General features: G+C 33.8%; 1 protein-coding gene across 1 annotated transcript; it reads left to right on the top strand.

Moving 5' to 3' along the window:
• The first annotated feature begins 265 nt into the window (after window positions 1-265).
• LOC114261946 (uncharacterized) lies at window positions 266-12,681 on the top strand. Its single transcript, XM_082888808.1, has 5 exons — window positions 266-299; window positions 7,391-7,707; window positions 10,102-10,383; window positions 11,312-11,651; window positions 12,505-12,681. The coding sequence occupies exons 1-5, from the start codon at window positions 276-278 to the stop codon at window positions 12,679-12,681; spliced, it is 1,140 nt and encodes a 379-aa protein (XP_082744934.1). The 5' UTR covers window positions 266-275.
• The last annotated feature ends 2,396 nt before the right edge of the window (window positions 12,682-15,077 follow it).

The raw sequence follows: 15,077 nt of genomic DNA, 5'->3' as shown, positions 1-15,077 counted from the left end.
TTATGAGAGTGTACCATGCTTTCCTCTATGCTTTCTATCAGAAATACTTACGGCTTATGAAAAGATATCTTAAAATTTATGGGTATTTTTCTAGGTTTTTCTTGGATATTTTTTTAGACTCATATTGTAATGTATAAATGTTCTTTTGTAAGTATTTTTTTTATTTATTTTTATTTTTTATTGATTTATTTTTTTTTTTTAATTTGTAGTATAGTTGGCTTCCTATAGTGGGGGGTGTATTGAGAATGTAATATGTTTCTTGCAGGGGAATATAGATGGCTGCACAAGGAGACACACCGGTTTGTTTATTTCTTTGTTGGTTTGTTTGTTCAATCGCGATTGGGAGCTCGAATCTGAGCTCCCCCGAATGCCCCAAATTCCTTTTTTTTTTTTTTTCAGCAAAAGAAGGAAGAAGGAGGAGGAGGAGGAAGGAGGAGGAGGAGGGGACTAGAGGGGGCATACTCACAGGGAGAGGAGAGGCAGAGGCGGAGGCGGCAATCGGAGGCTGTGACGAGCTCGGCGGGGCTGCGAGCTCGGAGGCGACGGTCGGAGGCTGCGACGAGCTCGGCTAGGCCGACGACGACGACCGGCGACCTCTCTTCTCTCTCTCTCTCTCTTTCTCTCTTTCTCTCTTCTCTTTCTCTCCCTCTCCCTCTCTGGTTCAGACTGAAAATGGAAGAAGAAGAAGAAGAAATAAATAAAAAAAATAATGCCCAAAACGACGTCGTTTTGGGCATTAGGGGGCATTCGGGTCGAGAATTCGGGACAAAAAACATTTCTCGTGTTTGTTTGTTATTTATTTATTTTAGCAAGGTTTGTTTCATTTGGTTATAATTTTTTTGCCTGACTTGATTAGAAAGGTAAACCTATTGCTAGGAAATGTGTAAAATTTCCAAAAATAAAAACGCATTAGGTATGTTATTTTTTTATTACAATGTAGGTCAAAAATTCAATGAAATTGAATAAATAGCCAATTAGGGTATAAATTATAACTATATATAAACTCCCAAATGTTGTTAGGGAAAATCGATGTGATTCCCCACAAGTAAATCAATCAATGGGAATAAAAACTAATGCGGAAAAATTAAATCAAAGGCAACACAAGAATTTTTACGTGGTTCCCTCAATGTGAGGTACGTCCACGGGATCGAAATCCGATTCCACTATCAACCAAATAAGTTCCAAACGATTACAAACGAGACACTAATGGTCTCACAAAACCACCCTTAGGTGAATTCCAAATAATCACAAATAAACAAAGAGGAAAGACCTCACCAAATAGAAGAACCAAAATCTTCAGAATCAGAGTTGAAGAAGATCCAAAATAACGAACCAAATCAGAACCGAAAATTGAACCAAACTTCTTCACAAATCAAAGCACCAATTTTTGATTGACCAAGTCAAATCAAGAATTACAAACAATACCAATTGAAGCAAAGCACCAAAGCTGCTGCCGCTCACGTTTTTCTTGGGAAAAACAATACCCCCAATATGTATTGTGAATCTAGGGTTTTGTAATCAAACCCAAATTGTTTTCAAATTGGATTAGGTCTCCACAAAATTAGATATAATATATAAAAATATATTATAACTAATACCAAACTAAATCAAACTCTTTTAATAAATCAATTGGGTCCCACACTCCAATAAGGAGGTATATCCCAACAATTCTCCCCCTACCGACTTAGGTGGAGATATCAACCATACCCGCCAAAGTTCGACACTTTAAATGTTTGTCTCTCGACAAAGTCTTTGTCAACATATCTGAAATATTATCATCTGTGTGAACCTTTTCGAGTTGTAACAATTTCGAATCTAACACATCACGAATCCAATGGTATCTCACATCAATGTGTTTCGATCTCGAATGAAAAGTAGAATTTCTACTCAAGTGAATAGCACTTTGACTATCACAATAAAGCATATACTTTTCTTGCTTCAAACCCAATTCTTGCAAAAATTTCTTCAGCCATAACTCTTCTTTGCAAGCTTCTGTAATGGCAATAAATTCAGCTTCGGTAGTTGAGAGAGCAACACATTTTTGTAATTTAGATTGCCATGCCACAGCTCCCCCTGCAAAAGTCATCAAATACCCCGAAGTAGATTTCCGAGAATCAACATCACCAGCCATGTCAGAATCTGTGAACCCATCAAGCATCGGCTTACCATCTCCAAAACACAAACACACCTTCGAAGTCCCTCGAAGATATCTTAAAATCCATTTTACCGCTGCCCAATGTTCTTTACCCGGATTAGAGAGAAACCGACTCACCACACCAACGGCGTGAGCAATATCCGGCCTTGTACAAACCATGGCGTACATCAAAGAACCAACTGCTGAAGCATAAGGAACTTTCAACATCTCTTCTTTGTCTTTCTCACTTATAGGACATTGATTCGAACTAAGCTTAAAGTGACCCGCAAGTGGACAACCAACCGGCTTTGCTTTATCCATATTAAACCTCTCAAGAACTTTCTCGATGTAGCTTTCTTGAGACAACCAAATCAGCCCCTCTTTGCGATCACGAACAATTTTCATACCAAGAATTTGCTTTGCCGGTCCCAAATCTTTCATAGCAAAAAACTTGCTTAACTCCAATTTCAACCTGTTTATCATGGTAGAATCTTGACCCACAATTAACATATCATCAACATAAAGCAAAAGAATAATAAATTTACCATCTGGAAAATTTTTCACAAACACACAATGGTCCGAAGTGGTTTTAGAAAAACCATTATTCATCATGAAAGAGTCAAATTTTTTGTACCATTGCCGCGGGGCTTGCTTGAGGCCATACAAACTTTTCTTCAATTTGCAAACAAATTTCTCTTTCCCTTTTTCCACAAATCCTTCCGGTTGCTCCATGTAAATTTCTTCTTCAAGATCACCATGAAGAAATGCGGTCTTCACATCAAGTTGTTCAACTTCAAGGTTCATACTTGCAGCCATGCCAAGTACAACCCGAATAGAAGACATCTTTACAACAGGTGAGAAAATCTCGTCAAAGTCAATGCCTTTCTTTTGCCCAAAGCCTTTCACAACAAGACGCGCTTTGTACCTCAGATTCTTGCCATCATTCTTCAATTTGAAAACCCACTTATTTTTCAGAATTTTCCTCCCCTTAGGCAACTTCACTAAATCATAAGTGTGATTGTCAACTAAGGAATTCATCGCCTCTTCCATGGCCTTTTTCCAATCGCCTTTCTTTGCATGCTCAATTGCTTCTTGGTAGCTCTCAGGCTCCCCTTGATCAGAAATCAACACAAATTCATTGGGAGGATACTTTCTTGAAGGTTGTCGGTCCCTTGTAGATTTTCTTAACTCAAGTTGTGGTGGCGATTCTTGAGTTGGATGCTCTTCCTCAATTTCTGGCTCAACTTCATTAGAATTAGCATCATCCTCTACATCTTCAATAGGTGGCTGCACATCTCCCCCATTTTCATCATTAACTGAAGATGAAGGAGATGAATCCATGTCAATGAGATCACTAGTTTTTGGCTCCGGTTGATCACCTTTGCCAAAGTCTTCAATTGTTTGGTCTTCAAGAAACACAACATCACGGCTTCGAATGACTTTCTTGTCGACCGGATCCCACAATCTATACCCAAATTCATCACGCCCATAGCCAAGAAAAATACATTGTCTTGACTTGCTATCAAGCTTGGACCTCTCATCTTTTGGAATGTGAACAAAAGCTCGGCAACCAAACACTCTCAAGTGCTCATAAGACACATCTTTATCGGTCCAAACTCTTTCTGGAACATCACCATTCAATGGATAGGAAGGAGACAAATTGATCACGTCAACCGCTGTCTTCAACGCCTCACCCCAAAAGGATCTTGGCAATTTAGCTTGTGAAAGCAAACACCTTGTTCTTTCCACAATTGTGTGGTTCATCCTCTCGGCAACGCCATTTTGTTGAGGAGTCTTCTTAACTGTCTTTTGGTGTCGAATACCTTGGCTGCGACAATACTCATCAAATGGCCCAATGTATTCACCACCATTGTCTGATCGGATGCACTTCAATTTCTGCCCTGTTTCTCTTTCAACCATGGCCTGAAAATGCTTAAATACTTCTAGAACTTGATCTTTAGTTTTTAGTAAAAAAGCCCAAACTTTCCTTGAATAATCATCAATGAAAGTAACAAAATAAAGTGCACCACTATGTGTTCTAACTTTTAAAGGACCACAAACATCCGAATGAATCAACTCCAAAACATTTTCTTTTCTAGAAGCAACATTTTTATGAAAAGAAACTCTATGTTGTTTACCCGCCAAACAATGAACACAAGTTTTAAGATGTGTACCTTTCAAACCGGGTAGAAGCTCTTTCTTGAACAATACTTGCAGCCCCTTGTCACTCATATGGCCAAGCCGCTTGTGCCATAATTCAGTAGAAGTATCTTCTTCAAGTGCATTGACAACACCTTTACAAATTTTTCCTTGCATCGAATAAAGTGTATGAGTCTTCTTACACTTAGCCACCACCAAGGAACCCTTTGTGAGCTTCCATATTCCATCACCAAATTTGTTGTTGAAGCCTTCATCATCTAGCTTCCCAGTAGAGATCAAATTGAGGCGAATGTCGGGAACATGCCTCACGTCTTTAAGCAATAACTTGCAGCCCAAATTTGTTTCCAAGCAAACATCACCCATACCTATAATCTTGGACAAACCTTCATTACCCATTCGAACAAAACCATAATCTCCATCGGTGTAGGTAGTGAAGAAATCAACTCGAGAAGTCACATGAAAAGAAGCACCGGAATCAATCACCCAATTGCTCTCTTGGCCCACAAAATTGATACAATCATCTTCACAAACGACCATGAGATCAGCATTGGTAGTAACTGCCGTTGTGTCTTCTTGCTTCTTGTCCACACTTTTGTCACGCCTTTTCTCCTTATTCTTGAGCTTTCGGCATTCCCGCTTCATGTGCCCTTTCTCATGGCAATAATAGCACTCAATGTCTTTCTTTGAAAAAGCACCATCTTTTGATTTGTCACGGCTTTGATCACGACCATGAGGAGTCTTACTCCTCCCCCTTGATTTGCTTCGGCCTCTCACAACAAATGCTTCTGAATGAGAGGAACCCGCTGATTTTCTTCTAGTTTCTTCATTCAACAGGCTACTAGTGACTTGGCCCATTGTGACAACTCCATCGGGCGCCGAATTACTGACGGTCACAACCAAAGTCTCCCAACTTTCGGGCAAAGAACTAAGTAGCATCAAAGCCTGCAACTCATCATCAAAAACAATTTTCATAGAAGCAAGTTGGTTAACAATACTCTTTATTTCATTCAGATGTTCCGGAATAGGGCTGCCCTCTTTATATTTTAAATTAACCAACTTACGAAACAGAAAAGCTTTATTTGAGGCTGATTTCCTATCATAAAGGCCCTCTAATTTTTTCCATAAATCATGTGCTGAAGTTTCAGTAGCAACATGATGAAACACACTGTCATCAATCCATTGACGGATAACACCAACGGCTTTTCGATTAAGCCTATTCCATTCATCATCTTTCATACCCTCGGGTTTGCCAGAATCACCCTCAATGGGTCCATATAAATCTTTACAAAATAATAGGTCCTCCATTTTAGTTTTCCAAGTTACCCAATTACTTCCATTGAAGCTAGACATACGACCCACATTCCCCTCCATTGATTTACACAAATAACTAAACCCAAATAAATCGTAAGCTCTGATACCAGTTGTTAGGGAAAATCGATGTGATTCCCCACAAGTAAATCAATCAATGGGAATAAAAACTAATGCGGAAAAATTAAATCAAAGGCAACACAAGAATTTTTACGTGGTTCCCTCAATGTGAGGTACGTCCACGGGATCGAAATCCGATTCCACTATCAACCAAATAAGTTCCAAACGATTACAAACGAGACACTAATGGTCTCACAAAACCACCCTTAGGTGAATTCCAAATAATCACAAATAAACAAAGAGGAAAGACCTCACCAAATAGAAGAACCAAAATCTTCAGAATCAGAGTTGAAGAAGATCCAAAATAACGAACCAAATCAGAACCGAAAATTGAACCAAACTTCTTCACAAATCAAAGCACCAATTTTTGATTGACCAAGTCAAATCAAGAATTACAAACAATACCAATTGAAGCAAAGCACCAAAGCTGCTGCCGCTCACGTTTTTCTTGGGAAAAACAATACCCCAATATGTATTGTGAATCTAGGGTTTTGTAATCAAACCCAAATTGTTTTCAAATTGGATTAGGTCTCCACAAAATTAGATATCATATATAAAAATATATTATAACTAATACCAAACTAAATCAAACTCTTTTAATAAATCAATTGGGTCCCACACTCCAATAAGGAGGTATATCCCAACACCAAAGAGGGAAGAGGGACTCCAAATAAAATTAAGAAAATAAACTTTTACACAAGTAGTGAGTTAAATTCTTAACATCTTAATAAAGTACAATAGTTCTGGTGGATGATCACTTGACTCCCATTGATATATGTTACATTTTTTTGCTCGGGACATATGTTACACATTTACTATTTTCATTGGAAAAAAATCAATCAACCAGAAAGATGATTGACGTTTTAAAGGGTTTTTTTTTTTTTTTTTTTTTGCGCATAGGAAAGCTAAGTACACAAAATAGAAGTCTAAAATTTTACCCAGAAACGTAATGCATGATACAGATTTAACTCTTGAATTGTAAATCAATCTGAACCACACCACCACAATATATAAGGGTTTTTTAAGGAACCAAATTTTGTCCCAAAAGTGAAAATTTTGTTATAAAAAATATTTGGAAATCAATTCCGATAGTTGCTAAAAAGTCGCAGCTTTAAAAAAAATTTAGCGATAAATTTTTAAAAAAGTCACTAATAAATGTACTTTTAGAAACAAAAAATTGATGCAAAAAAAATGTTTTCTTTTTTAGACAAAAATTTTGGTCCCAAAAGTAGAGTATTTCATCACTACAAATTCTATCTTTAAAATGATATTAATTTTATTATGTCAGCTCGGTTTAATTTTATAAACATGAAAATCAGTTTACAGATACAAATTTTAGATATGTCAATAAAAAAATTATGTGACAATCACAGTAATAGAATTACCATATGGCTTAGGGTGCCATCCCCCACCCCACACCAACATTTAAAAATCCGCTTGCATATGTTATATATATGTACATATATATTGCTCATATATATGTAGACTAATGGTTGTGCATGTGTGTTACGAAATCTACACCAGAAGTGAGCCCCCTTAATTGAAGTTAAAACTGAAAATTTAAATATTTTTTTATGAAAATTGAATTTTTTATTTTTCATTTTTTATAATTGAGATTTTTCTATATTTTGAGGTTCTGATTATATGTGTGTATATTCTGATTTGTAGAGTGGTTCAATAGAAGTTTCTGTTGCATACAAAATAGAGGATTCAACTGACAATTCTATTCGGCATGGATGGGTACAAATAGAAGATATGAAAGTTGAGAGGTCATTTTTGGGATTTAAAAATAAGAATGAAGCAAAGAAAGTTCATAAGAATTTGTCAAAACTCCAAGGTGTGAGCTTTCTCAAGTCATATTTCATCATAGAACACCAAGAACACCACTGGCTTGCTGTGGACAAGATTCAATATAGCTTAGAAGAATATAAAAAGACAATTTGGAACGGTTCACGACTTACCTCACAATATCAAGATATAATCCGGTATGTCTTACCAGCCCTTTTACGGATACACTATTTTTTTTTTTAAAAATGAGTTTGATCCCCTTAAAGAGGCACTCCCTTTGATCCTATCCCTCTCTGATTGGCCAATTTTTTTTTTTTTTTTTTTTTTTCCTTCTCCTCCAATCACCACTCGTCACGTATGTGTGGAGTGGTGGGGTGGTGATTTTTGACCCTCTCCCTCTCTGATTGGACAATTTTTTTTTTTTTTTTTTTCCCTTCTCCTCCAATCACCACCCACCACGTATGTATGGAGGGGTAGGGTGATGATTGGAGGGGTCTCAACCACTTTCTTTTATTTTACCCTACGGTCTATTCATAATGAGCATCATAGTGTGGCTAGGCTCCACTCGGATTTCATGATTGTTTTTTTTAGGTTGAGTTTGACAATTGCGTTTTTTTAGTGTTTTGTTTGTAACGTTGTTATTATTATTATTATTATTTTAACAACACATTTTTTTTTCTTTTCAAAGATAAAATTATTGCTCCCATCCATAAATAATTTTTTTTAAAAAAAGATAAATTTATTACTAAAAGAATTAATGTAATTGGAAAATACTAAAAAATTAGTTTTTTTTTTATTGAAAAGGTCAGGTAATGTGCCTTTTTTTTTCTTTTATTTATTGGTCTTTAGTAGTTTTTTCAAAAAAAAAAATACATGTATATTTTTTTCATTTGTAGATTTTTTCTATACTAGATGAACATGACGACTAAAATAAATAAATAATAATAATAATAATAATAATAATAATAATAATAATAATAATAATAATAATAATAATAATAATAATAATAATGCACATTTTACAAGATTTCTTTAATGAAAAAAATAAAGTTTGAAAAAATGACCCTTTTTTAGTAATTTCCAAAATATAGATAAATCTTATAAAAAAAATTATTTTTTCCAATTATTACTTAAACAAGTCAAAATGGATTAAAAAAGCTATAGCCCAACAGAAACAACTGAGTATTTTGCTTTAAAAAATTATTTGTTTAAAAACATTTCCGAATTATTTTTTCGACAATGCTACGTAGCTCAAATTTTGTGGCTCAAAAGTGGCTCAAATGGCCAAAACGACGTCGTTTTGAGTACAGAACAACATAAAAATGGCCAAAACGACGTCGTTTTGGCCATTTGAGCCACTTTTGAGCCACAAAATTTGAGCTACGACACTTTTGAGCCACAAATTTTTTTTATCATGGACCACTGTATCATTCTATATGTCTTAGGCTTTGTTTGGCATAAAAAATCCGGGCTAAAAAAAAATTATATTTGTTTTTGATATTTTTTAAATATAGAAATTATTTTTTTAGACTAAAATGAAAAAATATTTAGCCATTTATTTAAAATTAACAAAAAAAATTTTAAATAAAAATTAATTTGTCAGTCTTTTTTAAAAAATAAAAAATATATTTTTAAACAAAACAATTAAAAAAAAATTTCAATCAAATATACAATCAAAAGTAATTTTAAAGTACTAGCTGAATATTTTTTTTAAGAAAAAATAATATATATTTTTTAATATTTTGCATAAAAAAATATTTTCGGAATTTTTTGAATTTTTTTTTAAAAAAAATTCAATAATTGTTTTTTTGAATTGAATTTTAAAAAGAGTTTGGTTATGAGCTTTAAATAAAATTTTTTTAGAATTTTGAGTTGTGTGCTTGGTTATGAGTTATAAGTTTTGAATTAAGTTTTGAAAACTCTTTTCAAAACTCATAACCAAACAATTTTTCTTATTTCAAAACTCATTTCAAAAATTCAAAATTCAATTTAAAACTCTTTTTCAAAACTCATAACTAACAAATTTTCTCTTTTCAAATCATGATTTAACAACTCACAAACTTGAAATATAACTCCATTCTCAAATTATGATTTTAAAACTAAACCCAACGCTACCTTATTATTGGCTAAACATAAGGCAACAAAAAAAAGTTAATATTAAAATATATAAAAAAAAAAAGAAAAAAAAAAAAAAGAAGAAGAAAAGTAGTTCTGTTTGGCATATGCTAACATTTTTGGCTTTTTAAACATTTTTTTTTTGTTTTGAAGTGGCTGAAGTTCGCATTGTGAGACAAAGTGGGGTCGGTCAAATGAGTTAAATATATTTCTATAAAATGGGTTTTTTAGTTAATAATTGATTTTTTTTTTCTTTTTAACAATCAATAGGAGATAATAATAATAATAATAATAATAATAATAATAGTTGTAGTAGTAGCAGTAGCTTGTTAATGGAATGATCTAAATAAATATACTTTTAATTTTTTAAAAAAAAATATATAAAAAAATAAAAAATAATATGTCCTAAAAAGGTGTATTTACCTAAATAAGTAGGCTTATTTAAAAGATGCCAAACTAATATAATGTTATTGCAGGGGCATTATAATTGGCATGTGTGAACTTCATGGCCAAAGATACACTCATGGAAATCTCTCAATCAACGACATTTTGATTGTGAATGACAAGCCTAAATTTGCCTTCATAAGAAATGAGTTTTTAGAGGGAGACAATGAGCGTCGAACCCACGAAGAAAATTTACGTCAAGATTTTGAAGCTTTGAAGACTCTATTTAAGACGGTGATTGGTCGTGGTCCTCATCGTCGTAGGGATCGTAAGGAATTGAAGCATTTTTACAAAAGCACTGAAGTCAACAATGCGTAAGAGTTCTATACTTCTATCTCCATTTTTCCTCCCCCTTCTATGGTCAGTTTTTTTTACGAGCAATGCTCTATATAATCTCATTTTTATCTCTAATTTGTGTATTTTTAATTTTTTTTATTGGTGCTATTATCTATCATTTTATTATATTAAATCCGATAAAATTTTTATTAAGTATAGTGAATCACCATTTGATTGATACAACTTCTGTTATTAGGTATATAAACAATTTGGAGGCAGTAATGTTTTGTAATTCAAAACTTTAAAATTTCATATTTTTGTATAGTGAATTCATTTTAAGAAAATTTATATTTTTTAAATTTAATCGAGAAAACCTGAAAATTTTCACTTTTTAACTAAAAAATTTCATTGCTAACTAAGAAATTTCTCAATTACATAAATTTTCATACTAACTTCTAAAACATAGAAATTTTCACAGTTAATAAAAAGAGTGATTTCACATCTTCTAATACACCACCTTCATTTTGACTTCTAATGAGAGAGAGAGAGAGAGTAAGTAGAGAGATAAAGAATAAAGTGTGGATCCCCCTTCACATAGTCTACTCCATGTCATTAGAGGTGGATTTGGAGGTACTCAATTATAACTTCCAAACATTTTTCTAATAAGAATAAGAATTAGATAAATTTATCAAATGAGCAGACTTTCATAGTTTCTTCACAGCAACTACAAAATTTCTCAATTACTCAAATTAAAAATAGAGAAAATTTCATTTGTTATTTTTTTTAACGTAATTTCATATCCAATATTGTCTTTGTTTATAGATCTACACAAGTAAATTCCAAAAATACAAATTTTATTAAAAATGACTATGAATGATAAAAATACAAATTTCATCGTCTTTGTATTTAATTTTTTTTATTAGTGCTATAATTGTGTTTACTTACATGGGTTTAATGTATATACAGGCGGAGTCTGTCAAAATTGTACTTTCATCCCATTTTAATGGCTCCAATGGAAAGGTTCTTTCAACCGGTTAGGATGGATGCTCTAAAAAGGTACCCAGGTCATAAAAAGGCCTCAAATGCTAGGGTTTGTTATAGAGATGTTTGGATGAAAAAAAAAAATGCTTGGGGTTGTTATGATTGGATTAAAGACGTTGAAGTTTATGAATCAAAAAAAAAAGGCGCTAAAGTTAAAGAGTACTACGCAGAGATTATAAGACATGCAGAAAAAATTGGAAGCCCATATGGTCTAACTGTCTGGGATGTCTTCAAGTTTGTGAGGAATGCTATTGTCCACATCAGTGTAAGTTTACCTTCAAGGGTTAGTTTGTTGAAATAGTTTTTTTTTTTTTTTTGAAGCAGCGATGAAGGAAAATTTATTTATAATGATTATGCGAAGATACAATAACAATCATCATACAATATTCTTTTAACTATTAACGAATATCATTTTACTCATTCTTTTATCAATCCATACATATTGATACTCTGAATTATAAATATTGTACAAATTCACCCTCTTTAGAAGTGGTTTGAAGATGGCAATTATATTTTTATATTTAAAGAGATCGAGATGTACAATTTCATAGATTAAATGAGTAAAGTGATATTTGGTAATAATTAAAGAGGTCTTTGTGTAATAAACTCATATGAAACAATAATTTCACCTTTTTTTTAATCGTATTTATTTACATTTTCATGTATCAACAATGTGTGAGTAATAGGCTCTATTAAACTCTATACAACATTGATTAAATTAAATATTCTAATAGTTTCACCAAAATCTCATTTTGCCTCCTCCAGTGATAATTAATTATTTATAATGTAAGTCAAATTACAATATTAATATTTTGTCCATTTAAAATTAATAAAATTGATAGAACTTATCATATAATCGTTCTGCAAGTAATTTTCATATTTTTATTAAAAACTCAATTTGGTTCTTATATTTTCACCAATATCTTACTATGGTCTTTGAATTTTAAATTTTCGTAAGCATCATTGATGGTAAATAGACTGAAGCGTATTGCAAATTAACTTAAAATTCACAATTGAGAGTGAAATAATCAAAATGAGATTTTGATAATTGAGAAAAAAAAAAAAGAAGTTGATTTTGTCTGGGTTAGTAATTCATATTTATGACATGTGGGACATAGGAACATACGCGTGAGAAAACGGAGGAAGTTGTAGAGAAAGAGTTATCGGAAATGTTCCCAGATTATTTCAATAAAGCATACGATTTCTTCAACCTCGAAGAAATCGCTTCAGGTTCCAGGTATGTATGGAATGTGAGTTATAAACAAGTTATGCTACTGTTTAATTCCCTAAAATGAATTTGGTTATTTATTTATGGAAAATGTCCCTAAAATTTGGTTATTTATTTATGAAAAATGTTTGATCCACACAAAAACACTCCGCCTGAATTGTATGAATGAATATTTTGCATGTAAGTAAAAATAAATATCTTACATGTAAAATAAAAATTCAAAGAACGTAACAGTACTATTTATTTATTGTACATTCATTCACACACTTGATTCTAGTGTCCTCTATATCTTTTAACTTGAAGGGCAACTCATCTAGAATCACCCACCAACGACAAACAACAGAAAAGAACTCACCAACAATTCCTTGGAAGATCACCTAAGAGGGCCAGGCATGTTCTGACCTTTCTTTTTATATATCCATTTTGTCATGTAAAACACACAATTTGCTTTGGTAAAATTATATCTTGCATTTTTTTTTTACTCAAATTAGTCAAATTATCCCTATAAAAAATAATATACGAGTCCATTTTATAGATTCATTGAAGTTTACGAGAAATAATTAACTGATGATTAGAGAAGAGAAAGTTGTCTTAAATATTATAATAAATTGTCACAGAAATAGTGCTATTCAAATCCAAAAATTAACTAATGATGTGACAGTGTATTAAATTATATAAGGCAAATCTCTCTCTCATGTCTTCTAAAATCATTCACCAATCATTTCATTTACACGTCATCGAGTCTTTATAAAGTGAATCTACAAAATGAACTTTTATACTATTATTTTTCTTGTCACATCACTAAATTTAAAAAATTAATTTAACTTTTTATTAGAATAACATTAATCTATCCCTATACAACTTCTCGGATTACGGTGTGTTTCTTTACATAAGAATGGTTCAACAGAAACAATAAAAATAAAGAGACATAGAAAAGAGAATAACATAGATTTTTCTTGGTTAAAACAAAATGTCATCCCCATTACGATTGGTATAAAATAGGGAGAATTACTGTATTTAAAAAAAATATATCAAATCAATTATTAGCCGTTTAGTAACACTTACGTTTTCAGCTTTCTATTTATATTTATAAAAATTTAAAAAACTCAAACAAAAATTTGTTTGGTAAAATTTTTTATTTATAAATCAGTGGTCTCAGTTTATAAATTTGACCAGAAAATGAAAACACAAAAAATATGTTCCCGTTTTGAGTTTTTAGTTTTTTTTTTTTTTAACACCCAATACTAGTAACCACCCGCCACCATTTTCCAGTACCGTCTTCCGCCACATCACCCACCACCCACCCCCCACCACCACCTGCCACTACCACTCGCCGCCCACATGCCACCCATCCCTCGCCACCACCATCACTACCCACTACCCACCTGCCATCCACCCGCTAGTACCATCCACCGCCTGCCGCCACTACCCGTCACCTACTTGCCACCACCACTCACCACCCACCATTCACCACCTACCACCACCAGCCACCCATCACCACCAACCACCTGCCACCCACCCGCCACCCACTCGCCGCCACCACCACCCACCATCCACCACTACCACCACCCACTCGCTACCACCCGCCACCGTCACCCACCCACCCACCACCACCACCACCACCTGCCACCTACCCGCCACCTACCCGCCACCACCCGCCATCCTCCATCCACCTGCCACCACCACCCACCACCGCCGTCACCCACCTACCCACCATCACCACCCACCACCCATCCGCCACCACCCACCACCACCCGCCATTCGCCACCCACCTGTCACCACCACCCACTCACTACCATCCACCACCCGCCACCATCACCCACCCGCCACCACCAGCTACCCACCACCCACCACCCACCGCCACCACTTTCCACCACCGTCTTCCGCCGCCACTTGTCACTACTTGCCATTTCTCACCTTTTTTTATATTTTTAAATTGTTTTAAACATTTTTTCAATTACCAAACGGGTTTGTAGTTTATATTTTTCTAAACCTAAACAAAAACTAGTTTATAAAAGTTTTGTAAATATAAATTGAAAACGTAAACGTTACCAAACACACCTTTAAAATTTATAAGTATTAATAATTAAATTTATAATTTTTTTCACTAATCTATAAATATTTTGTAAAAACGTTACTAATGTGTAATTTTTTCTATAAAGGGAGCCGTGGGGGTGTGGTTTTGGAAATACTCTTTGGATCCAATGGGGCACTCGAGATCCTCAGCTAGTAACCTGAAAAGGAATGAACACTCCGGTTTGGGGTGCCGGAATTAGTACTCTGACGGACAAGTCTGTCTCTACTCTCTCGATTGCTTGTATCTTAAGTTATGCGTACTAGTTCTCACATACCTCTCTCTGGATAATGTTCTTCTATTTATATCTTTTCTTTCTTGGGCTTCAGGGCTAAGCCCACCTTCAATTCGTCGTATAACTATTTATTCAGCTCCTTTTATTGCAAACC

The sequence above is a fragment of the Camellia sinensis genome, chromosome 9, assembly GCF_055761805.1.
Source record: "Camellia sinensis isolate YWXY chromosome 9, ASM5576180v1, whole genome shotgun sequence".
Lineage (NCBI taxonomy): Eukaryota > Viridiplantae > Streptophyta > Magnoliopsida > Ericales > Theaceae > Camellia > Camellia sinensis.
This window is presented reverse-complemented; position numbering and strand designations above follow the sequence as displayed.

Excerpts from the sequence above, each read along its gene's own strand:
- LOC114261946 (XM_082888808.1), top strand. The coding sequence starts at position 276 with ATGGCTGCACAAGGAGACACACCG. Across the intron at positions 300-7,390 it reads CTGCACAAGGAGACACACCG|AGTGGTTCAATAGAAGTTTC; the intron begins GTTTGTTTATTT and ends TCTGATTTGTAG. Across the intron at positions 11,652-12,504 it reads ATGCTATTGTCCACATCAGT|GAACATACGCGTGAGAAAAC; the intron begins GTAAGTTTACCT and ends TGTGGGACATAG.